This window comes from Protomyctophum parallelum (assembly GCF_964188405.1).
Source record: "Protomyctophum parallelum genome assembly, chromosome: 6".
NCBI lineage: Eukaryota > Metazoa > Chordata > Actinopteri > Myctophiformes > Myctophidae > Protomyctophum > Protomyctophum parallelum.
Genome location: NC_139701.1, coordinates 51686185 through 51712480, shown reverse-complemented (window position 1 = coordinate 51712480; position 26296 = coordinate 51686185). Strand labels below are relative to the sequence as shown.

Below are 26296 nucleotides of genomic sequence, written 5' to 3'. Positions count from 1 at the left end.
AGATTCTACACAAAATGTCTTCTATACTGTACATCCTGACAGTTTTCCATTCTGACCTGAGATCAGATTCTATACAGAATGTCTTCTATTTGTCGCCTACGCAGTGGGAAAGACGGTTAACCCGTTCTGACCCCGAGATCAGATTCATACGAGGTTTTCCACTGGGACACACACACTGGTCTGATGAACCCATTCTGACCCGAGATCAGATTCTAAAAAAAAAAGTCAGTCGTTCTTCGATAAAAAGCAAAATATAGCAGATCTACAAGCTCATAGCGCGCCACCGAGTGGCACGCTACGAGCTTGTAGATCTGCTATTTTTCAATAGCTAAAGCACGACATGATGCCGACACCAAAATGGGTCCCCGCCCCAAAATGGGTTCATTTCGTCTAAACTGTGACGAGAAAGGACTAAATGAAAACGAACCGCTATAATATATAGCTTTGCCTTGTGTAGTCTCATAGTCATCATATTATGATGGCTATAAGACAATTTCGTCAACGAATCCAAACTGGTTTAAAATGTTAGGAGATTCGGTATAGAAGTAACAGACAAGTCATTTTATGTTTGGTGTTGGGCTGTGAAAATAGCCGATCTACGCACACACGCACGCGCACGCACGGTCGTGCACGCAGGGCTCACCCTTGCAGTTCTTGTTCAGCAGTCTTAACCCATCCTGACCTGAGATCAGATTCTAAAAAATGTCTTCTACATCCTGACACTTTTCTGAAAAAGCTATGTTTCCGTGTCAGTCGTTCTTTGAATTTTTCAAAAAATAGCAGACCTACAAGCTTGTAGATCTGCTTTTTTTCAATAGCTAAAGCATGCACATAATGCTAACACCAAAAGGGGTTCCTGCCCCCCTACCATGTGACTCCTCCGTCTCTGAACGTGGGAGGCATGATGAGAAGCTATACAGTGTACACACACACAGACACATCCACATACAGTATAGAGCCGCAGGGAGGCTACTGTATATATCATAGCGGAGCGAGACGGTCATGCACGCCATTGCTGTACTGTGCAGTAATGGAATTACAGTGAAACAGGAGCAGGAGGAGGCGTTGGGGGGGGGGCGTGAATCTGTTGCAGTCAGACGTGTGTGTGTGACCTCTCTGTGACCTCTCTCGGCGTATTATGGGGCATAAAGCAGGGGTCCTTTTTTAGGACCCCCACATTGACACGATTTAGCCCCGCGGACCGCCCGTTTGAAATATGCCAAGGACCCCCGTGAGAGACGAATGTCACGGCTCTATAGCGGTGATTCTCAACCCTTTTAATTTCCCGTTTAACACTCTTATCGCCCAGCGTCATCTAGGAACCATTAAATCGGCACGCCCCGCAGCGATTTGTACCCTCAGAGCCCATTTCAAGGTGGCACGACGCCATCTTGGTTTGTGCTATATAGGATATAATAGCATGTATAGCCAAAAAGACCCCCCGAGAGTAGAATTGACAGCCACGCGGACAAGCGACGTAAAAAACATCCTCTTTTGTTATAGAATTTGCTGGGCATCGCTGGGCATAATTATTGAATAGGACGGTGTCCTTCGTCTAGGGCGATGAGAGTGTTTTAACCCATTCTGACCGGGCACCCATTTTGGTGTCAGCATCACGTTATGCTTTAGCTATTTAAAAATAGCAGATCTACAAGCTCATATCGCGCCACCGAGTGGCGCGATACGAGCTTGTAGGTCTGCTATTTTTGAAAAATCGAAGAGCGACTGACATTTTTTAGAATCTGATCTCAGGTCAGAATGGGTTCATCAGACCAGTGTGTGTCCGGCGGAAACCTCGTATGAATCTGATCTCAGGTCAGAATGGGTTAAAGACGCGTATACCCGGCCCGAGGACAACATTGTGTTGAGGGGGGGGGCGATACGGATTTGTAATCAAAGTATTTAACCTGCTGGCAGGCGACCCTCAGAAGACGTTCCAGGAGCAGCTGCCGCTCATCGTGGGCTCGGCCACCGCCGGCCTCGTCTTCATCATCGCCGTCGTGGTCATCGCCATCGTCTGCCTCAGGTCAGAATCCGTTGTTGTTGTTTATTGTTGTGTTATGCCGTTGGGTTCTATTATGCATGCAGAATAACTCTTCCTGCTTCCCGAGGCCCTCTTCCCTATACTTCCTTCAAGTTCACAGGTGTTACCGATGATACTAATTAAGGCTCTGTCGTTCCATTTAGTGTGTGTAGTGGTTCTCAAACATTTTGTGTTCAAGGACCCACCATAACTTCCCTCCCGTTGAACACGGGTCACTCGTGTTCATATAATCTCAGCAGAATCTATAAAGATCTAGAATTCACTATAGTATTGGACGGCTGCCATGTCATTGCTTATACGTATGAAATCTGATCTTTGCTCTCATAGCAATTTATGCCAACGGTTTTAATTTGGGTTAGGGTTTGGCACGTTATTTTCCCCCCGCGTTGTTGCATTTTCTTGGTCCGTCGTGTTGGCAGTATCGATGTCGTTCTCTTGGCCAGCTCTCCCCCACGAAAAAGAGTAATCTCAGTGGACCCACACACCTGCCTTAAATAAAAGGTTAAACGAGCACAAATCAGCAACCGTCGCTGGCTCGTGAACTGACAGGTGTGTGAAAGATGAGCTTTGAAATATGGGCTGATTCACTGTAGCTGCTACTATATAGCGCTGCCAAAGAAACAGTGGATACTGTTGTAAACCTGTGCTCCTCATGCAGCGAGTATAGCCCAAATATGCTTGGCCAGCAGTCGTGAGGGTATTCTCGTTCCTTTGCGGAGCACTGTTCAGTGCCTAGCTTTAGTTAACGTTTTAGTTTAACCTCGTCACTTCGAAACGAATCACTTTGCGGGCGTCACACGACAATATTTGGTCAGACTTGGCACTTAAAAAAAGCCTTGACTGAGAAACGAGGAGGAAAAGAAGATTAGTCCAAATGTCACCCCCCCCCCCCTGTGTGTGTGTGCACGCGCGCGTGTGTGTGTGTGTGTGTGTGTGTGGGCACAGTATATGCCCGCGTGAGCGCTTGTTGGCATTCACCTCTGCCCGGTATACCGAGCTGCCAGCCTCCATGAGCCAGTTCAGGCCGTGACTGACAAGCATTGGTCACACCACACTGAATAATAAGAATTCAGAGAACTCTCTCTCTCTCTCTCTCTCCCTCCCCCATCTCCTTTCATGCTGCCTATATACAGTGTCTCTCTCCTCTGTGCATGTGTCTTACTGTAACGTTGGAGGGGGGGGGGGGGGGGGGGGGGACAAGGGGACAAGGAAAGTGCGCCGATACGAAGACAAGCGCCCGCTGCTGCTCCTCCGCCGTGATATTATTCCACGCAGCAGCAGCAGCAGCAGCAGCAGTTAATATAGCGCCATTTGAATGTGAATTTGCATGAAATGTGAAATGAGATGCAAATGAACCGTCGGGTATTATTATCGCCCCGGTTACTGGTTATAGGACAACAAAGGAAAAGAACGTGATCATGACATTTTCAACAACCCCTTCCACGTCAGTTCCCCACGTCAGCCTCCCCCCCCCAACACACACACACACACACACACACACACACACACACACACACTCCCCACCTCACTGTCATCGGCGTCATCGTTACAGAGAGAGAAAGAGAGAGAGAGAGAGAGAGAGAGAGAGAGAGAGAGAGAGAGAGAGATCAAGGGAGACGGTGATGGAGTGAAACAGAGAGTGGCGATAAGAGGAGAGAGAGTGAGTGACCGACGATGGAGATGGAGGGCGTGCGAGAGAGAGGGAGAGATAGAGAGAGAGAGAGAGAGAGAGAGACGAGTGTGATTGAACTGAACCCTCTGTGTCTCGTCTGGGCGGCGACTCAGGGCGCTCGATGGCGAAACCACCAGCCCCCCCGATGGACTCTCACTTGTCATCGCAGCAGACAAAGGGAGACGATATCCTCGTGTTTGTTTTGCAGCGCGCACGTTAAACGGCCCACACACACGCGTGCGCGCACACACATAACTATGAGCCGCCTGCAGGCCGTTGGTGGCTTTCTTGCCGTTTTCCGATGCTAAAAAATTATATTTCCGGAAAACAACTCGAGTTACGCGGGAAAAGTGTGTCCCAGTGTTAATCTGTGTCCGCGTCCCAACATGCATTTCACTGGTGACCCTGAAGCCGTCCCAACATGCGTTCTATAAGGAAGTACTCGGACTGACTGACTGACTGACTGACAGACAGACAGACAGCGACCGAGCAAAATAAGACAGCGGGCGAGCGCTAAATTATTAGATAGATAATGATTCTGGGGGGTCCTTCGCATGCTATAGTTTGAGAACAACTGATATAGAAACATGGGGTTTTTTTCCCCCAGAAAACTGTCATGATTTAGAAGACATTTTGTAAGAGTCTTGGTCTCAGGTCTCTAAATGGGTCCATCGCCGTTATGGTGGGCTCGTTCAAGACCATTTCTCATTTCTCTGGCAAAAAAGATGGCCGTTTGACGGTGTTTCTCCCTTCTTCTTCTTCTCCTCCTCCTCCTCAGGAAGCAGAGGAACGGTTCGGAGTCGGAGTACACAGAGAAACTGCAGCAGTACAGTAAGTTTCTAAGCTGAGCTCTTATACTGTACCTTCCAACAACAAAAAAAAATGTCCACGCCGACTCGCCAGGCTTATGGCCTCGAACAGCTCCCCCATGCTGTTATGTGTGTCGGACATTTTGGCCGGTAGTACAGAGTAGAATTTGTGGAATACCTTAAAAAAAACCAAAGAGCAGAGTAATTGCTATAGCCGACTTAATCCCTTTAGGCCTGACGTCTTATCGGAAAGAATACATATTCGAAGATTTGTGCCGCGTTTTCACGATTTTTTAAAAGAAATAGCAGATCTACAAGCTCGTAGCGCGCCACCAAGTGGCGCGCTACGAGCTTGTAGATCTGCTATTTTTTCCGATAGCTAAAGCATTGGCATGATGCTTTAAACACCAAAAGGGGTTCCCGGCCCAAAGTGGGTTAATCCCCATCCGCGTGTATGAGTCAGTAATTAGTGTGTAATGAGAGCGGGTTGTGGTTATTTAGTTCAATAATCCACCGAGATTGGAGCAATTACGGCAGTTGTTTGACTGACCTACATTTTGATATATACACGCTCATGTTTTCTTTTTTTGTGTTTTTCTTAAATATGGTCTACTGTTATGCTACAGCCCAAGAATAAAGATACCAAGGATAGGACAGTGATATCATGAACAGTGCGTGTGTGTGTGTGTGTGTGTGTGTGTGTGTGTGTGTGTGTGTGTGTGTGTGTGTGTGTGTGTGTGTGTGTGTGTGTGTGTGTACTGTACGGTCGGTTCCTACACGTGACATCATTGAAGAGTCCTTGATATCTTAACCACTTCAAAGCCTCATACCAAAAAAATACCAATCTAGAAGCTCACTATATGCACTGGCGCATCATGACCTTCCAGATCTGCCATTTCCCCTTTTTGTTAAGGTTTAAAAAAGTATTTGGAAAATGTCAACTATTCCAAATGTCAACTTATTCAAAAAGAAAATGAAAATCCCCAAAAAAACAAGGACGCCAGTTTGGCAAAGATGTTTGATTCTAGGTTCTAACAGAGAGAGACAGAGATCTCTCTGTCTCTCCTTGTCTCTCTCTGTCTCTCTCTGTCTCTCTCAAAGCACTTTGTTCCAGACTGTGTTGCTATGGGGTTCAGTGTTGTTTTCGTCGACTAAAACTAAGACGAAAAATGTTCGTCGACTACCTTTTTTCACGGACAAAAGCTAAATAGAAACTAAATGAAAACTAAGCTATGATGACTAAAACTAAGACTAAATGTACTGACAATTTCGTCAAGAAATAAAAACTAGACTAAAATGGACTAGTAGACAAGAGATCCAGTACTAGAAAAAGTGCCCTTCTGGGCACAGGTCTCCACCAGGAGGATAGGAGTGTTTGTAAATAATTACTTGAGTAAGCATAAGAAAGTATGTAGTAGAGTTAATATTAATACAATCTGAATTATTATTTAAACTAGAGAGACTGTGTACCAATTTGCGTGATGTTTGGACAAAATCTGTAGGTGTACTGTGCAAAAACTTGTTTTGCACAAAGCGGCCTCCTGGTGGCGCTATAACAGGCCGTTCTGGAAAGTTTGGGGCAGAGGTTCATCGTTGGCATCCAGGGAGTGTGTGTGCAAAATTTGGCATCGACCGGGTTAACGGTGGCCGAGATTAGCTGCTCACGGACACACACACACACGGACGGACGGACGGACGGAGTGCAAAACATACTCTCCCCCCATGCCTTCGGCCTGGTGGAGACAACAAGTGAATTTACACTTGGTTGCATGCTGAAAATAGCCGATCTACAAGCGTTGTGGGCTTGTAGATCGACTATTTTCAGCAAGTGTATAAAATCTGTCATTTCGACGGCATCGAGGCCCGACAAAATACATTTTAGTCGACTAAATCAACTGTAGATTTAGTCGACTAAAATTGCGTGACATTTAGTCGACTGAAACTAGACTAACACTAAGACATTACAGGTGACTAAAATGTGACTGAAACTAAATGAAAACTATTCAAAAGACCATGACCAAAAACTAAAATCAAAATGTGCTGCCAAAAACAACCACTGATGGGGGTTTGTTTGTGTGTATTTTTGGCGCCGTCGATTCACGTTGTCCCCCATGTTTCTCTCCCGCTACTGAATCCCCCATAGTCACTCCGGGGATGAAGGTCTACATCGACCCCTTCACCTACGAGGACCCCAACGAGGCGGTGCGCGAGTTCGCCAAGGAGATCGACGTCTCCTGCGTGAAGATCGAGGAGGTCATTGGCGCAGGTAACAACAACCCACCAAAGCTCCTGAGCTACAGGGGAAAGACTGCTAGTCACCTCCAGGCCATACCGTTAGAGGACTTCACGCCAAGCGGTACTTTCACTCAATTCATCGCTATAACGCCCCCCCCCCCCCCCCTCCCTCCCTCCCCCGAACCCCTATAGCCTTCCCCCTGCTTTCCTTCCTTCCTTTTTTCTTCTTTCCTTTCCTTCCTTATATACGCCATCCCTCCTTACCCCCTCCTAGAACGACCAACACCCCTTTGTGGGTGTTAAATTCTCCCCCCTACACCCTCAAAGTTTGCCAGTCTCCAATAAATGTCCTGCGTTCTAGACGTAGCTATAGACGACGTCCCAAGTCATATTGTCCCCCCCCTATATGTGTTGTGATCAGTGGTGGAACAAGTACTCACACTCTTAGGCCTGACCTCAAAATTTGAGTTTTCTGAAATGAATATTTTCACGACTTTTCAAAAAATAGCAGCGAGCTTGTGGATCTGCTATTTTTCAATAGCTAAAGATAGCTAAACACCCAAAATGGGTTACGTAAAACATATCAATGCTGCAATCTAGAAACTACTCTGTTTTACAAGTGAGTAAAGTCCAGAATTCAACATTTTGAGCAAAAGTGCAAAAGCATGTATGTGTCAAAAAAATGCACTTAAAATACCAAAAGTGCTCATTCTGAAGAAGGTCCCATTTCACACGTTTTCAAGTGTATGACATGTTAAAAAAAAGAACAAGAAAATATTTTCAAATGGCCAAATTGTATAAAGGTCAAGAAGTGGTTACTGTATGTTCTGTCATGATAACCAAAATCAATAACCAAAAGTGACTAATAACAAAAGTTTTCAAATAATTGTATTGTAGTGTAAAGTAAAAAATACAACAATTTGACTCTGACATGTAGTGGAGTATATAGAAGTAATGGTACTGCAAATTGGAATTACTCAAAGTAAATACCTCGACATTCCTCCTTAATTACAGTACTTGGAGTAAATGTACTTTATACACCCCTGGTTGTGATCCCACCTTATCCCCTTATATTCCGTCACCGTTTTAGAGTAGTTTTTTGTATGCACTATATTGTCTGGTGAGTGTCTTGCTGTTGCCACCTTTTTGACCTCTTGAAAAACAGAGCCCAATCCTGGAAGCCACGAGAAGCTGTAGAGTTTTTTTGTTTCGTTTTTTTGTTTCGTTTTTTTTTTTTCTGGACGAAATTATCAGCTCACAATGGACTGATATGCACACCGAATAATTAACTGTTCCTACTTCCGGGGGCCGCTTCCCTATATACTTCCTTCACAGGTGTTACCGATGATACTAATTATGGCTCTGTTCCATTTAGTGTGTAGTGGTTCTCAAACTCTTTTTTTTTTTTTTATCTCAAGGACGCACATAACTCTGAGATTGTACGAATGGAACCAAAATGGACCCGAAAGGGGTCCATTTGGTTCCATTTGTACACTCTCAGAGTTGCACACCCGTACGGGGGCCATTTGGAGAACCCACTCAAGGACACTTTGAGGCCCACTGGCGTAGCAAAAGTGTTTCCAAGTGAGCCAATAACACGCACGACAGCAGTTTGAACAGAATGGAACAGAGCCTTCATTAGTATCATCAGTAACACCTGTGAAGGAAGTATAGGAAAGTGGCCCAAGTTCATTCCAAAGTGGCGTGTGTGCATGGAGCCCATTGGCCCGATCTATAAAAGAAACCTCCTCAAATCCATTATTTTTTGGGGGGGATATATAGCGAGCGACGGTTGGCCTGTGGACGCGCTTCCTCGCGAGCCAAACAAGGCTCAGGATTGGCCATCTCTGTCCCCGCATCTTTAGAGGGCCTCTCGTCCCTCGTTTGAACTATAGGGCGTGGGCGATATGTTTCTCAAGCACTATCACGATAACACGATATTATCACGATATTTCAGGCGGCATTCATGGTTATTATTTCCACGTTACTTGACAGAAACACCTACAATGGTACAAAAAACGGAAAGGAAAATGAGTTAACAGACCATTTAGACCAAAACACTTATTACTTATTCTGTAGTATACAGAATACGTGCAGATGAAGGCATACTGTACAACTGCAACCGCGTCACGATATATGCGATATCTCTCTCTAACAATAAATAAATAAGATATTATAATCGCCTCGACGATATTCACCACCATATCGCCCACTTCCAGTTCTTCAAACCCTGGCTCTCATGCCATCGTGTGGGTCAACCGACCCTGCACATTCCCCCCACATATTTGTTTGTTGTATAGCTTTAGCAAAAAAAAAAAAAAACATAAAGAAAAACAATGTGTTGTGCATTTGCTTATATATCTGTGATAGTAATATCTTTGCAAAAAAAAAAAAAAAAAAAAAAAAAAAAAGTCTGCAGGATTTAAGAGTTGCGATGTATGTCGGAGAAAGAGAGAGAGGGCGAAGAATGGCCACTGTACTGCTACTGCTACCGCCAACCACCACCACTACTACTACCACTACTACTACTACCACCTACTGCTACTAGCGCTACTGCTACGACAGCCCTCCTCCTCCTCCTCCTCCTACTCCTACTGCTGCTGCCGCTGAAGCTACTATACCTGACAAACAAACAAAAAAACACCCGTCGCTTACCCAGCTCTTTCGCCTTTTGAGTGACAAAAAAACCCTCAACCCCTGTCTTCCATGTCCCTCCCTGTCCCCACCTCCCCTCCCTCCATCCCTCCCTCCCCTGGCCCTGTCCTCTACCCCTCTCCTCCTCCTCCTCCTCCTCCTCCCTTTATCCATCCCTCCATCCATCCATCCATCCATCCATCCATGCTCCACTTATACCCTCAACGTTGTCACACCCGCATTTATACCTCCTCTCGCTTTTCCCTCCATTGCTCGGCGTTGTATATATATATACATAATATATATATATATATATACATATATATATATATATGTATATATATATACATAATATATATATATATATATATATATACATATATATATATATATATATATATATATACATATATATATATATACATATATATATATAGACTCCGGACGCTCCCCCAGCAGCTGGACCCCAAAGCTTCTATCCCCGCCAATGTCCTCCTCCTGTGCACGCTTCCCCAGCAGCCCCTAGCCTTCCTTCCTTCCTTCCTTCCTTCCTTCCTTCCTCCCTCCCTCCCTCCCTCGCTCCCTACCTACCTCCCTCCCTCCCTCCCTAACCCCCACAATGCCACTCCTCCTCCTCCCCCATGTCTGCCGTGTGCGTCTCTCCATATATATACACAGTATATCTCCCCGCAAGCTCCCTCCTCCTCCGTTTTTTCTCCTCCTCCTCATCTCATTTCATTTCTCGCTGCCTTTTTTTTTACCCTTTCCCCCCCCCTCCCCCCCACGCTGACTTGAGAGAGTTTTGACATGGCAACACGCTTCACGCACGGCATCACCCTATACGGCTGTCTCCTCTATCCTCCTCCTCGCTATATAGCTATAGCTGTCCCCCCCGAGCCGACATCTTCCCTCACATTGTCACCGGCTTCATGCTTTCCCCCCCTCCTATCCGCTCTTCTTTTCTTTTTTTTTTCCATCTTCACAGCTTTCATAGCGCATTAAGCATATAGTCACACCGTTGTATACTGTCAAACGCTATATGCCATGCAGCAGCACATCAAAAACCAACCCCCCCTCCCCCCCCCCCCCCTCCCCCCCCGACACCTTTTGGCCTATATATGTATTTATATAGACGAGTTCCTGGCTTTTTTTTTGTTGTTTTTCTTGCAGTCTCTCCCCTTGTATATAATATACCTCACTTGCCCCCCTGTTTTTTGCCCGCCCGCCCGCCCGCCCCCCTGCTATAAGCCGCCCCCCCTGTCCTGCGCTCTCTCCTTTGGTTCTAACCAGTTAACTGTCCCCCATGTCCCTTCTTCTCCCCCTCCTCCCCCCCCCCAACCCCCTCCTACAACCCCCCGCCCCCTCCCCCCACCACTCTCCTTCACTCTTCCCACGTCTCTCTCTCTCTCTCTCTCTCTCTCTCTCTCTCTCTCTCTCTCTCCTTCTATACTTCCACTCCTCCTCCACCTATCTCGTTGTCTCTCTCTCTCTCTATCTCTCTCTCTCTCGCGTGTGCCATCATCATCATCATCATCCTCCATCATCGTCACCTATAACCAGGGGAGTTCGGGGAGGTGTGCCGCGGACGCCTCAAGCTGCCCGGCCGGCGGGAGATCGTGGTGGCCATCAAGACGCTCAAGGTGGGCTACACGGACCGCCAGCGCCGGGACTTCCTGTCGGAGGCGAGCATCATGGGCCAGTTCGACCACCCCAACATCATCCGCCTGGAGGGCGTGGTCACCAAGAGCCGGCCCGTCATGATCGTCACCGAGTTCATGGAGAACGGGGCGCTCGACAGCTTCCTGAGGGTGAGGAGGGGGAGCGCACGCACGCACGCACACACACACACACACACACACACACACACACACACACACACACACACGCACACGGTTTTTAATCCATTTTCGGTGTTGGCGTTTTGTTGTTTTTCTTGCAGTCTCTCCCCTTGTATATAATATACCTCACTTGCCCCCCTGTTTTTTGCCCGCCCGCCTTTTGCTTTAGCTATTTCAAAAATAGCAGACCTACGAGCTCGTAGCGCGGTCTGCTGTTTTTGGAAAAATCGAAGAACGACTGACGTATAGAAACTTTTTCAGAAAACTGTCGGGATGTATAGAAGACATTTTTTTTTAGAATCTGATCTCGGGTCAGGGATGGGTTAAAAAGCGCATGCATATCATGCTGTTATCACCCCCATCATCTCACCGTTAGCTATATCTATATCTCCGCTTTGCTCGCTCACCCGTGCCCCGTGTGTGTGTGTGGGATCCTGTTCGTCGCGGTGGCTGGTGAGATATCTGACGAATAACGTTAAGGCAGTCGGTGACATTTATATAGCGGGAAGATCTCAGTCTTCCTGTGAAGCTTACCGATATATATATATATATATAGTACCGACCGTCGAGGCACATCAAACACGCCATCTGCTCTGCTGCTGTAGCCCAGGGAGACTTGGAACGCACCTGTGTCATCCATTATAGCTTTTAAACATACGTCGACTTTTTCAACTATTTCATGTCCTTGACGTGATTTATATATATGTTTTAAGAGAGATTGTTTTAATTTTTAATCGGCATCAGGTCTTAATGGATATGAAGAGGGGGGGGGGGGGGGGGGTTTAGGGGGAGAAATAAAACAAAGTCTAGAGAGGTCGGGGGGGTTATAGGAAAGTATAGAAACGAGACACGTGTCGTCAACATCAACAACAACAACAACGACATCAGAGAGAGGTCGAGTTTTGAACTTATAATAATAAAGATGAAAAAAGAAAACGGCTATATCTGAAGTTCTGCCATCTAACAAACATCACGGACACGTTCCCTGGATCCAATCAGTTATCCCATTCTGAACGGGAACCCATTTTGGTGTTAGCGTCATGTTGTGCTTTAGCTATTGAAGAAATCGAAGAACGACTGACATTTTTTAATCTGATCTCAGGTCAGAATGGGTTCATCAGACCAGTGTGTGTGTCCAGTGGAAACCTCGTATGAATCTGATCTCAGGTCAGAACGGGTTAAAAAAAAAGAAAGAGATAATCCTTTGAAACGGGAGTCCTTGATCTAAATTGGATTCGTCCTTGTCTGGGTTTTTTCCCCCCTCCTCTCTCTCTCTCTCTCTCTCTCTCTCTCTGTATCTCTCTCTCTCTCCCTGTATCTCTCTCTCTCTCTCTCTCTCTCTCTCTCTCTCTCTCTCTCTCTCTCTCTCTCTCTCTCTCTCTCTCTCTCTCCAGCTGAATGACGGCCAGTTCACGGTCATCCAGCTGGTGGGCATGCTGCGGGCATCGCGGCGGGCATGAAGTACCTGTCGGACATGAACTACGTGCACCGCGACCTGGCGGCGCGCAACATCCTCGTCAACTCCAACCTGGTGTGCAAGGTGTCCGACTTCGGCCTGTCGCGCTTCCTCGAGGACGACGCCGCCGACCCCACCTACACCAGCTCACTGGTGAGTGTGTGTGTGTGTGTGTGTGTGTGCGCGCGTGTGTGCGTGCGTGTGTGTGTGTGTGTGTGTGTGTGTGTGTACGCGTGCATGTCCGTTCCTGTGCATCCACACTATAGTCGGAAATCTGGAACTATATGTAGACATAAAGCACGTTATTATGCGACAGGTTGTTGGTCCGAGGAAGCTAATCTGATTGGTCGAAACGGCCTTCTATAAAAAGCCGTGCTTTGACACATTCCCTCCACTATAGGCGGGGATCGTGAGGCCTGTAGCCAGTCAACTGCGCGAAACACACCATAGAAGAAGAGATCCTGCCGGGAAACCAGGAAGTGTATAGCCCCCGCTCCCCCCCAATATTGGCTTCAGTCTAGGCAGCGGAGGATCCGTTGCTTTTGTTTAAAATACATAAATAATTGCTGGATTAAATGAAATTATAGAAAGACGAGATCCCTCGTCTGTGGCATGTGTTGGGTTAAATTATCGCAAAATATATATTTTTGCGATTATCTTAGTTTGAAGGGTAACCGTTGCACTCAAGGGTGTTCTTTATCGCCCAGTGACGTTGGCCTGTGATTCGTCGGCCTGGCTGGGGAGACTTTGAGTGAGGGTGTGTTCTTTTTTTTTTTTTGCCGACCGCTCGCCGATCGACCGCACCGCGTATTTTCTTGCCCACACTGGTCTCACGCTGTCTCTCTCCCCCCTCTCGCATGTGTCGTGTGTGTGTGCGCGTGTGTCTGTGTGTGTGTGCGTGCGTGCGTGACTCGTCCGTGTCTGTCCGTGCTCCATCCCCCCCCCCCCCCACCCTACCCCTCCCCACCCCACCCAACGCCCCCCCCCCCAACACGATCCAGTATTTCACGCTCACCTACTCATTCGCATATCCACAGGGAGGCAAGATACCCATCCGGTGGACGGCGCCCGAGGCCATCGCCTACCGCAAGTTCACGTCGGCGAGCGACGTGTGGAGCTACGGCATCGTCATGTGGGAGGTGATGTCGTACGGCGAGCGGCCCTACTGGGACATGAGCAACCAGGACGTGAGTTCAACAACGCAAAGATGTTTTTTGTTTAGTTTATCCCATTCTGACCTGAGATCAGATTCATAATGAGGTTTCCACTGGACACACACTGGTCTGATGAACCCATTCTGACCTGAGATCAGATTCTAAAAGTGTCAATCGTTCTTCGATTTTTCAAAAATAGCAGACCTACAAGCTCGTAGCGCGCCACTCGGTGGCGCGCTATTAGCTTGTAGATCTGCTATTTTTCAATAGCTAAAGCATAACATGATGCCGACACCAAAATGGGTTCCCGTTCAGAATGGGTTATTATTACCCGTATTGATACAATCATATTAGTGACCACATTTGGCTGAGGGACTGCCATTGGATCTTTTGAATTTCCATTTCTTTTCATGTGATATGAATGCAGGGAATCATATAGCTTCAAATTGACATATTGGTTGTTCAGTTTGACCCACTAGTTTTGGAGATATGGCTTATAGAGTCATCATGTCTTGCAGAGAAACAGCGAGTTGAGAAAACAGGCTTGAAAGGTTCACTTCTGTGGTCTCTAACATTACACCTATAGCTACATTTTTAAGCATTAATTTCATATTCACTTATTTCAGACATGCTCTAGTATGTGAAGAGTCTGCCTGTGCTATTAACTCATTTTGGGGGGGAAAAAAACAAAAAACGTTTATCTCCTCTGGTGAAAAGCTGGAATTTGCTCGATGGCAGGCTCTCAGTCAAATCTGGTCACATTATGTCAACGTAAGCAAACGCTTACATTGTTATAGATGGAATGCCGTGATTTTCTTCTTGACCTGAAAAACTTTGAAAAGAAACTGACTTAGAAACATAATAATTTAGTTTAATCTGGTTTCATGTCTAAATGGGTTAACCCATTCTGGGCCGGGAACCCCTTTTGTTGTTAGCATTGTGTTATACTTTAGCTATTGAAAAATAGCAGACCTGAGCTTTGTAGCTCTGCTATTTTTGAAAAATCGGGAAGAACCACTGACATAGAAACATATAGCTTTTTCAGAAAACGATTTCAGGTCAAAACGGGTTAAAGCCACGGTTGCTTCTAACGAGCCTTTCCGTGACGGCGTCTCCTCCTCCTCCTCAGGTTATAAACGCGGTGGAGCAGGACTACAGGCTGCCCCCTCCCATGGACTGCCCCACGGCGCTCCACCAGCTCATGCTGGACTGCTGGGTGAAGGAGAGGAACCTCCGGCCCAAGTTCTCCCAGATCGTGGCCACGCTGGACAAGCTGATCCGCAACGCCGCCAGCCTCAAGGTGGTCACCAACAGCACGCAACAGTCAGGGTAAGTTATACCGCTATAGCGGCTTGGGAGAAAAAAATCCATGTACTCTCGCATGTTCTCTAGGCTTGAGTGAAAGTGTCAATAATTGCTGCAATGTTGGAAATAGAAAGGTAGTAAAACAGGCACGGTATTCAAAATTAATATAGGGTCGGTAATGTTTCTTTTTTTTTTTTTTTTTCTCCTAAAAATCCAAATCTGTTGATCTCCCCTTGTCCCCCCATATATGGGGACTAGGTTGGTGGAGGGTGTGTAGAGCCCAGGATCACATTAGATGATTGACACAGGGTGAAAAATGGGTTACAAAATCGTGGGATAAAAAAAATATATATTAATTAAAATAAATAAATAATCCAAATCTACAAAGTAACTAGTGACTAAAGTTGTCAAATAATCGTAGTGGAGTAAAAGTACAATATTTGTCTTTGATTTGTATAGCGGCGTAGAAGTAAACAGTATTGAAAATTGCGGAAATGCTCCAGTATAACGTCGAAAAAACCTCAACGATTGTACAGTACTTGAGTAAATGTATACTTATAGTTACTTTGCACCACTGGTTGGAGTCAGGTTCTGTCTTTCTTTTTTTTGGCGAGGACGACAACTTGTGATAATATTACAGCAGTATAACAGAAGTATTACTTATTGCTGCTTTATGGCAGGCCTCTGGGCAAGTTGTAATAGTGTTCGGTGTGTGTGTGTGTGTGTGTGCGTGTCTGTGTGCGCGTGCGTGCGTGCGTGCGGGCGGTAGAAGTTTATAAATGCCCCGATAAGAAAGACCTGCTCGCGGTCTGACGTAAACCCGATGTAACTCTACATCCAGCAACGCTGCGCTCTCCGTCCCACGGCGGCAATTAGTGGAACTATCTTGACACTGTGTCAACCGGGCGGGCATTTTCACTTCATATAACGGTCTTATTGATTGAATAGCAATAAAATAGCCTTTACTCTCTCTACGAGATTCTGTTGGGTCTTTATATACGAGCTGGCTTGCTTGTATTAAGCTTTTGGTCACCGACTCTCCATCATTTACCTGAGGACCACCCGGGAACCCCCTGAAGGACCCCACTGGTGGTCCCCGCCGCGGACCACCGTTTGAAAACCACTGGTGTAACTGTGGAACTGTGACGCTATGGCTATACCATCATTTAATGAGGCCCCAATTGCCTTTTGTTAATACATCTTTTGCTGGCTTTCTAAAGTCATATATAGCTTTTTTTTAGGTAACCCTGCATGTGTATTGGACTCTCTCCGGTATAGATGGATTACCATAAGAAGTGATTAGTTTATCCCATTCTGACCGGGCACCCATTTTGGTGTCAGCATCATGTTATGCTTTAGCTATGGAAAAATAGCAGATCTACAAGCTCATATCGCGCCACCGAGTGGCGCGATACGAGCTTGTAGGTCTGCTATTTTTTGAAAAATCGAAGAGCGACTGACATTTTAGAATCTGATCTCAGGTCAGAATGGGTTCATCAGACCAGTGTGTGTCCAGTGGAAACCTCGTATGAATCTGATCTCAGGTCAGAATGGGTTATTGAATGAAGCCACTTGACCTTTCTTTTTTGTCTGTAAGCGGCCGGCTGCAGCGCGCATATTGACGCAGTCATTTCATTTCTCATACCTGAGCCATAGCCGCCAAGCCTTTTACACTGTGCAAACATCCCTCCTTATCCTGATTGATAGCGAGGTGTACACTGGAGTCACACGGATCTCTTCTTTAGTTCCCGCGAAGCATGTGTCGTTTGTTTCCCACGCAGCTTCTCTCGAGTGCTGTACAAAAAGTCCAAAGTACAACTCGACGCGCTTGAAGCCGCCCGGCCGCGTTTTCACTGTTTTATCGCCCGCCAGCAACGATATGAACTTTATAGGGCAGTGCTTCTCAAAGTGGGGCCCGGCGGGGAACCCCCAGGGGTCCTTGAGGCAGTTCCAGGATAAATCATAGGTAGGTAAGAACCAAATGGACGCACGCGTATCGTATGGGTCATGTGTGCAACTCAGAGCTTTTACAGATAGAACCACATGGACCAACGTTGATTTCACAATATAAATTGGAGTCCCAGAGAGATATAGAAATGCCATTGCATTGGGGTTCCGTATAGACTGAAGGTGGTGTCCTCGAAATGAAGATGGTTTGAAGATCACTGCCATGAGCCGTACAGATCTTCTCCCATGGGGGTCCCTGCCTGGCATGTCTTTTCAAAGGGGGCTCCACGGGCTGATAAGTGTCAATTTGGGGGATCCTTGACATGGAAAAAAAAAGTTTGAGAACCGCTGCTTTATATAGGGCTCAAGTTGTTATAACTTCCCTTTCACATCCCGTTTGTCACGGAGGAATATGACGGGAGTATAGGAACTGGGGAGGGGGTGACGTACCTATCTGTCCCACATCGGGGTCTCTCCTTCCCTGGGGGGGGGACGGCCCCCTCCTCCAGACGATCCTGGGTTGGCGCTCCTATAGGCTCCTAGGGGAAGCCGGGGGCCTCGGTTTGGGGCCACGAGAGAGAGAGAGAGATGCCGTTCTTAGCAGATTAAAAGCTGCGCGGTTAATTAGCTCGATTTAGTTGGCGACGACGACGACGACAAAAAAAAAAAACGAAAAAAAAAAAGAAAAGAGGGAGACGGTATAGCGCCTTTTAATTAGCCGCTATAACGAGATTTTAAACGGGCCAGCGGGGAGAGGGTTGGCCTCTCCAGCCTGTATATCTCATTCTGAACGGGGAACCCATTTTGGTGTCAGCATCATGTTATGCTTTAGCTATTGAAAATTAGCAGATCTACAAGCTCATAGCGCGCCACTACGAGCTTGTAGGTCTGCTATTTTTGAAAAATCAAAGAACGACTGACATTTTTTAGAATCTGATCTCAGGTCAGAATGGGTTCATCAGACCAGTGTGAGTCCAGTCAGTGGAAACCTCGTATGAATCTGATCTCAGGTCAGAATGGGATATATATACGACAGAGCTCCTAACTATGGAGGAGTGAGATGTGATGTCCCGGGGACACGGTGAAGGATGGCTGGAGGTTATAGCTGCTATGCCTGCATGGTGGCCTGGTGTTCACGTTTCCATCGAGGTATAGGGGGAGTTTAACCCTCGTTTGCTTCGAGCAAAGGGTCGTATTATGCGTTTGACTCCCGAACATCGTTGTAATTAAATCCACAAATCTTCTTCTTGCCCGCACGCGCAACGACAGTGACCCAAACAGGGGACCGTCTCCACTCACGTATAACCTTTGCGTTGTGTTTCCGAAAAGTGTTAGCAGATATCTGCAGATATCTGCTGCGTTTTGATGCGTTTAGTATAGGGCGTTAAAAAAAAAAAAAAAACATGGTCAAACGGCGATACGAGGGCCCGACAGCACACGACATCGATACACAATGAAGCCAGCGTGCTATAAAGCTATACTGTAAAATATACTGTATAGCCTCGTTCTAAAACTATAGCCATATAGCTCTCCATCATCAGTGTGTGTTATGTCCCCCGTGTTTCGGAGCAAACTTTGAAGCAGGGAGGGTTGTTTGGCGGTGGTGGTGGTGGAGGGGGCGGCTTGTACCAACAATGCTCCATTAACACATTCTGACCTGAGATCAGATTCATACGAGGTTTCCGCCGGACACACACTGGTCTGATGAACCAATTCTGACCTGAGATCAGATTCTAAAAAATGTCAGTCGTTCTTCGATTTAAAAAAATAGCAGACCTACAAGCTCGTATCGCGCCACTCGGTGGCGCGATATGAGCTTGTAGATCTGCTATTTTTCAATAGCTAAAGCTAAAGCATAACTTGATACCAATACCAAATGGGTGCCCCGGTCAGAATGGGTTAAGAGAAGCCGGTCGGCCCCGAGCTGCTTATTAAAAAAATCACTCCGTCTACACCACTCAATGACCCTCTGTATCACTCTTATTAACTACCCCTATACCCCACCCCCGCCCTTCTCTCTTTTCTTTATTCTCCCCCCCCCCCCCAAACCCCCAACCCATCCCCCCCTCTCTGTCCGTCCTTTTAATTGTTAATGATCCAATGCCATCAAAAAAGAAAAAGCAGGACAGAGATCGGCGGAGCGGAGAGTCGAGGAGGGGGAGGAGGAGGAGGAGAGGGAGACAGTGGTGTGCTTTCTCTTCAGCCTCGCTCCCCCGTCTCCTTCTATTCCTCCTCCTCCTCCTCCTCCTCCTCCTCCTCCTCCTCCTCCTCCTCCTCCTCCTATCCTCCTCCTCCTCCTCCTCCTCCTCCTCCTCCTCCTCCTCCTCCTATTCCTCCTCCTCCTCCTCCTCCTCCTATTCCTCCTCCTCCTCCACCTACTCCACCTCCTCTTCCTCCTCCTCCTCCTCCTCCTCCTCCCCCTTCTCCACCTCCTCCACCTCCTCCTCCTCCTCCTCCTCCCTCCTCCTCCTCCTCCTCCTCCTCCTCCTCCTCCTCCTCCTCCTCCTCCTCCCCCTTCTCCACCTCCTCCTCCTCCTCCTCCTCCTCATCCTCCTCCTCCTCCACCTACTCCTCCTCCTCCTCCTCCTCCTCCTCCTCCTCCTCCTCCTCCTCCTCCTCCTCCTCCTCCTCATCCTCCACCTCCTCATCCTCCTCCTCCTATTCCTCCTCATCCTATTCCTCCTCCTCCTCCTATTCCTCCTCCTCCTCCTCCTTCTCCACCTCCTCCTCCTCCTCCTCCTCCTCCTCCTCCTCCTCCTCCTCCTCCTCCTCCTCCTCCTCCTCCTCCTCCTCCTCCTCCTCATCCTATTCCTCCTCCTCCTCCTCCTCCTCCTTCTCCACCTCCTCCTCCTCCTCCTCCTCCTCCTCCTCCTCCTCCTCCTCCTCCTCCTCCTCCTCCTCCTCCTCCTCCTCCTCATCCTCCACCTCCTCATCCTCCTCCTCCTATTCCTCCTCCTCCTCCTCCTCCTCATCCTATTCCTCCTCCTCCTCCTATTCCTCCTCCTCCTCCTCCTTCTCCACCTCCTCCTCCTCCTCCTCCTCCTCCTCCTCCTCCTCCTCCTCCTCCTCCTCCTCCTCCTCCTCTTCCTCCTCCTCCTCCTCTTCCTCCTCCTCCTCATCCTCCTCCTCCTCAAAAAGACAAACGCCCTCCACTGTATCTGTATAGCATGGATCAGTCAAGCCCCGGCATGTCCATGCATGCATTTGTGGCTCACGCACCAAAGTCACAGTAAAGCATCAGCATATATAAGTAAAACATCAACATTTATTTTCCTATACGTATAGAACAATAATTATTATTTCAAACGATGTTTCAAAAACAACAAACAAAAACAAACAGACAACATTTCATGAATTCAAAAAATATATATATATAAATAAAAACTTAAGAAGTATAGTGAAAATAGCCGATCTACGAGCTTGTACATACATCTGCTGTTTTCACAAGTCTGGGTCCCGCGGGAAAGCGTCTTGACCTAAAAAGTGAAAAATCTCAAATGTTTGGGAACCACAAAGCTATAGTTTGGTCTACCAGGACTTAATGTAGGTAACCGTTTAGAGTTCTTTCGGAAATGGCCGCCGACAGACAGGTTTATGGTCACGCTTGCACGCACACACACACACACACACACAAATGCATCACTACTGGCCGCGTTACGTGCACGCAGAGGAAATCTGTCGTCACATACGTGACCTGCACGCACGCACGCACCCACACACATACACACACACACACACACACACACCACATCTGAGTCACATGTGTGTTTACATTCCTCACATGTCTGTGCGCTGTCCCAGAGACCTTTCTTTTTTCTTTTTTTTCCGGAAATGTCTTTCCACCTCTGCGGTGTTGTGTTGCACGCATCCTTTTGTCTAGCCAGGCCTTGATGTGTCATGCCAGAAAGAGCGCACGTTAGCACGCATGCACCCACACCCACACACACACACACACACACACACACACACACACACACTGAGCTGATGTGAGTAAGGCATTTCCCATCAAGCCTTATACAGTAAGCTCCATTACATAATTAAAACAATTGTAACACACACACGTACACACGTGCACACACACACACACACACACACACACACACACACACACACACACACAGACACGCACACAGTGTTCACAATGTGTACGCGTGTGTAATATTAACAACAGTGTCCAGCAGGCAGCCATGCAAGCCTCCAGCCAGTCCCTCCACGGTATACGGTGACGAAGGTAGCCTCCTCCTCCTCCTCCTCCTCCTCATCCCCCCCACACCTCTGTCTTTCTGCTCTGTGGGCTTCAGAGAACACTCTCTGTGGGGACAGCATTGGTTCTCATGTCAAAGAAGCACCCCCAATTTATATTGCACCGTATACCATGGACCTCCATCTGAAAAGATGGACGTCTGTAGCACCACTTTGAGAACCACTGCCCTTCAGGACGAGAGGAGAGGAGAGGAGGAGAGGAGAGGAGAGAAGGGACGGACAGACGGGGGGCGGGTGTGGGGGATGAGGTTGGCTGACGGAGGTGGTGGTGGTGGTGGCGACGACCTTAACCCTCTCTCTCTCTCTCTCTCTCTATCCCCCTCCCCCCCCTCCTCCATGTATAGGGTGTCCCAGCCGCTGCTCGACCGCTGCGTGCCCGACTACACCACGTTCACCACCGTGGGGGACTGGCTGGACGCCATCAAGATGAGCCGCTACCGCGACAACTTCGTCAACGCCGGCTTCGCCTCCTTCGACCTGGTGGCGCAGATGACGGCAGAGTGAGTTTTGAGGAGGAGGAGGAGGGGGGGGGGGGGTTATCCCATTCTGACCTGAGATCAGATTCATACGAGGTTTCTAACTGGACACACACTGGTCTGATTAAAACCCATTCTGACCTGAGATCAGATTCTAAAAAAATCGTTCTTCGATTTTTCAAAAAATAGCAGACCTACAAGCTCGTAGCGCGCCACTCGGTGGCGCGCTACGAGCTTGTAGATCTGCTATTTTTCAATAGCTAAAGCATGACATGATGCCGACACCAAAAGGGGTTCCCGTTCAGAATGGGTTATATTCGGGTGGTTATATATAGCGTCGATGTTTGGGCCTCTCAGCAAGAAGTCACTGCCGGGTTCGCCTTTAGAGTATTATATTAACCTATTCTGAGATAGATTTAAAAAAATGTCTTCTACGTCCTGACAGTTTTCTGAAAAAGCTATGTTTCCATGTCAGTCGTTCTTCGGATTTTTCAAAAAATAGCAGACCTTACAAGCTTACAAGCTTGTAGATTGAGCAAGGGGGGTGTTGGGGTGGAGTATACGTCCTCCTGTGTATTAGGGGAGGAAATAATTGGGTATAAAGCAAAAAAAAAACAAAGAAACAAACAAAGAAACAAACGAAAAATACCGGGGGCATTTCCATGTCGTGTATGTTCCGCTCTGTGAGAGGGACACGCGTTGTTACTCTGCTTCAGGGAACGGGAATAAGACTTAAGTTTCAACTTGGAATGCAACACCTGGGCCCATGAAAGTATAATTGTCAAGGAGGAAAAAGCCAAACGTTGCCAAACATAAGTCGGCAGATTATAGCGAAACGTGAGACGCGAGAGCAAACACCATCCCTTTCGAGCCCCGCGATTATAAGGGGAGAATTGGAGAGTTTGTTGTGAAACTTGCCGTGGATTATAGCTACCCAGCGACAACAACAACAACAACAGCCCTGATGGAATTAATTTGTTCTGTAACCAAAAGAAAAAAAACCTCAACTCTGATACGCTTCGCTTGAGGAAGGCATTTATTTATTTATAACTTTCCCACTGTACCCACTCGGTTTCAGCTCAGGTTTATATACCCACGCCACGCTCGGTTTTGCACGGCGGTACACCAACAATAGCAGATCTGCAAGCTCACATGTCGATCTGCTATGCCGGGTTTTGCTATGCCAAAACCTGTGGGTCACGACCCCCCCGGGGTCTTTTTTTTTCTTCTTTTTTTTTGCTGCAACTGAATGCCTGGAAAATGGAAATGAAGAGTTTACAATATAGTACACATAGTACATGCATATACACCTTCCCTAATGATTATATCTGGTTTCACTATTTATTTACACTTATTATATACACTGCCAAAGCATCTCCGGGGGGTCCCCGGCCAAAAACTGTGCTATGCAACTTAACTCACGGGAGAGGGCGTGACGAATAAGACCGAGGCGCGAGTGTTTCACGTCAAAATGAGTCATTGTGGTCGTCGGTCGGTGTGCCTCGTCGTTCACTCCATTCACGGTGAGATTTGACTGACACGGTTTGGAATACAAAAACCGTGTGTCACTTTGTTTTTGCGGCGTATAATATTCACGTTCCGTACGGCGTTTTCTCGCGCGCTGTACACTTGCGTCGAGGCAACAGGGGGGGGTCTTGACTTCACAACGCTTCCTCTGACCTCCAGCTGACACGGCAAACCCTCCGCCCGTTTATACGAACGGGAAATGATGTATGGAGGTAGTGGAAGCCATGGGGGAAATAGGTGTGTGTGTGTGTGTGTGTGTGTGTGTGTCTGTGTGTGTGTGTGTGTGTGTGTGTGAGGGTGTGTGTGTGTGTGTGTGTGTGTGGATGGGGAGGGGGGGGGGGGGGAGGGGGGGGCGGCACTGATGATCAAATAAACGAATTAGGATAATAATGACAAATATATCATTCTCATTAGCCCGGGATAATAGGCGGTGGAGGTGAGTGTAATTTGTTTCAATTTGCCTCGAACTGACAGGTGTGCCGCACTGTGACTCTCCGGTTGCCCCTTAATGGCCAGTAATTCGTCTAATGGCTCCCATTTATTATCATTTCATCCTCCGTCGCGGGGCTGAGACGGTGGGGGACGGTGGAGAGGGAGGGAGGGGTGGGGGAGGGTGGGGGAGAGAGTCGGGGGGGACACACCATACACCATTTATTTGCGTGAAATTGCAGTGATGCACCCCTAGTTGGACTGTGTCTATAGGGGGAGGAGAATGAGCACCATAGACAGATGGTGTGTGTGTGTGTGTGTGTGTGTGCGTGTGCGTGTGCGTGTGCGTGTGCGTGTGCGTGTGCGTGTGTGTGTGAGAGAGAGAGAGAGATTGCAGGCGCAATCACGCTGCTCATATTCGAATGGATCGGCCTGCGAAAAGGCACACTGAGACAAGCGCGAGAATGGCATAGAATAGATGGAGCATGTTATATTGTGTGTGGCAAGTCTTTGGCTCTGAGGTGTATAGTGGAGTAGACGTGAAAGTACAGAGAATTGGAAATGCTCCAAAGTAAAGTAAAAAAAGCAATACCTCAAATGTGTACTTACTTGAGTAAATGTGCTACTTTATACACCACATGCTAACGATGGACATGGTGGCCAGTGGCGTGACTCGGTTATTCCCCTCTCGTTGTGTGAGTAACAACTCGCACAAACGGGGGAAGTTGTCTGTCAGCAGATTTACTTGTCTCTCGAGGAGACCGACACACACACACACACACACACACACACACACACACACACGCGAGCGCGCACCGCTTTGTCTGCTACCGCCGTAACCAGAGCAGCAAATGAATGCCTATAGAAAAGATGGTAATTAATCGACTGTATCGTCATGATGAATTATTATTATTATTATTATTATTATTAATCATTATCCGCTCTGCTCGGCTCTTCTCTTCTCGAGAGACACCGTGGCACATGTTTTGACATGTGATTAGAGCTTGACTCACCGATGCTGCGAGCGTACGTGCTCTTTTTCCACAGTCTGATTTGACGGTGTTTAGCCGCCCTTGTCTGACGGCTGATAAAAGCTACTTAGCTGCCTGTTTTCTCTCGCCAGTGCCTGACTCACTGACTAGTGTGTGTGTGTGTGTGTGTGTGTGTGTGTGAGGGTGTGTGTGTGTGTGTGTGTGTGTGTGTGTGTGTGTGTGTGTGTGTGTGTGTGTGTGTGTGTGTGTGTGTGGGTGGGTGGGGTGGGGGGGGGGGGGGGGGTTTGTGAAGTGTACCAGCTGCCAAACAGTAGCTGAGTGGCCTGTGTAATCATTAACTAGCCCCCATTAGAGGGGTCTGTTTTCGACGCCCCGCTCTTTCCCTCCGTATATACCTGCCGGACGAGGGAAGCATGCTGCGGTATCCACCGTATACTTGGACGAGCTGTGTGACGATTTGTGTTGACACTGTGCCTTCGGGGAAAGACATTTTATGGGTCATTTGCAGAGATGCTCAACCTTCTCTCGCTCTCTCTCACTCACGCACGCACGCAGCAGTGCTATACCGGGGGTAGTGTTTACCTTCCAGTGGGAGAAAGTGCCATTTGCACTTCAACTTCTGTTGGGGCGTGTTTGCCTTGCGTCTTTATGACTGCCGGTAGCCTACCACCTGTTCCTTTTCCTCATATTATGACTTATCTCTTTATGTTTTATGTTTCCCCACCAGGGACCTGCTCCGGATAGGGGTGACGTTGGCCGGTCACCAGAAGAAGATCCTCGGCAGCATTCAGGACATGAGACTACAGATGAACCAAACTCTTCCTGTCCAGGTCTGAGTGTATATACAGGGCGCGGGCACGCTGCTGCTGGACCAATCCACGGACACGCGGGACAACGTAACAGGACAGCCCCCCGATTTATGGGAAAGCAAAGCGACGCGACGACGCAACGCGGGGTGGAGGAGATAGTGAATGAATAAAAAGGAGCCGTGCCAGACGACGGGAGAACCAATGGGAAAACCTATAGCTGCCTGACCATTTCTGCCAATCAACTGCTATGAAAAGTGGCTTGCAGTGCCTCAAGAGTTTTATCTTTTTCTCCCCCCCCGCCCTCTCCCCCCCGCCCCCCATACCGATTTAATTTCCCGTTCCCGTGCTTTTTTTTCCCGTGTTTCTCGGAAACCATCCGACCATGCAGTCACTCACCTGGATTATTTTGTACATTGTTTTACATGTACGGACTTGAAGCCCCTTCCTTTTCATTTTTTTACATCTCCCACTACGTGCGTATATACGCACGGTATTCCGGCGCGGTTTGACGTTTTGATGCATGCGTGTCGTCGTGAGGTTGGCCCGGTTAGCCCCCCAACCAACCCACCACCCCTGTACCCCCCCTCACACACACACACATACACACACACGCAGACACACATGACTCTGGCGATCCTCACGCGATGGCCGCACACTCTGAACTCCCCCTGCATACATATACATACATACATACAACAGTGACAGA

At 47.7% G+C, this 26296-nt stretch overlaps 1 protein-coding gene across 1 annotated transcript in view; it reads left to right on the top strand.

Annotated features, from left to right (window-relative positions):
* Positions 1–25644, top strand: part of LOC310860082 (ephrin type-B receptor 3-like) — a gene marked incomplete at its 5' end in the record, with an annotated part of 37583 nt that extends 11939 nt beyond the window's left edge. Inside the window, 10 exon segments of the mRNA XM_083766845.1 lie at positions 1900–2026; positions 4495–4547; positions 6669–6881; positions 10955–11202; positions 12627–12669; positions 12672–12841; positions 13726–13875; positions 14972–15171; positions 21702–21857; positions 25509–25644. Coding sequence (XP_083622971.1) covers positions 1900–2026; positions 4495–4547; positions 6669–6881; positions 10955–11202; positions 12627–12669; positions 12672–12841; positions 13726–13875; positions 14972–15171; positions 21702–21857; positions 25509–25617 — 1469 coding nt within the window. The 3' untranslated portion in view covers positions 25618–25644.
* Positions 25645–26296: the final 652 nt, after the last annotated feature.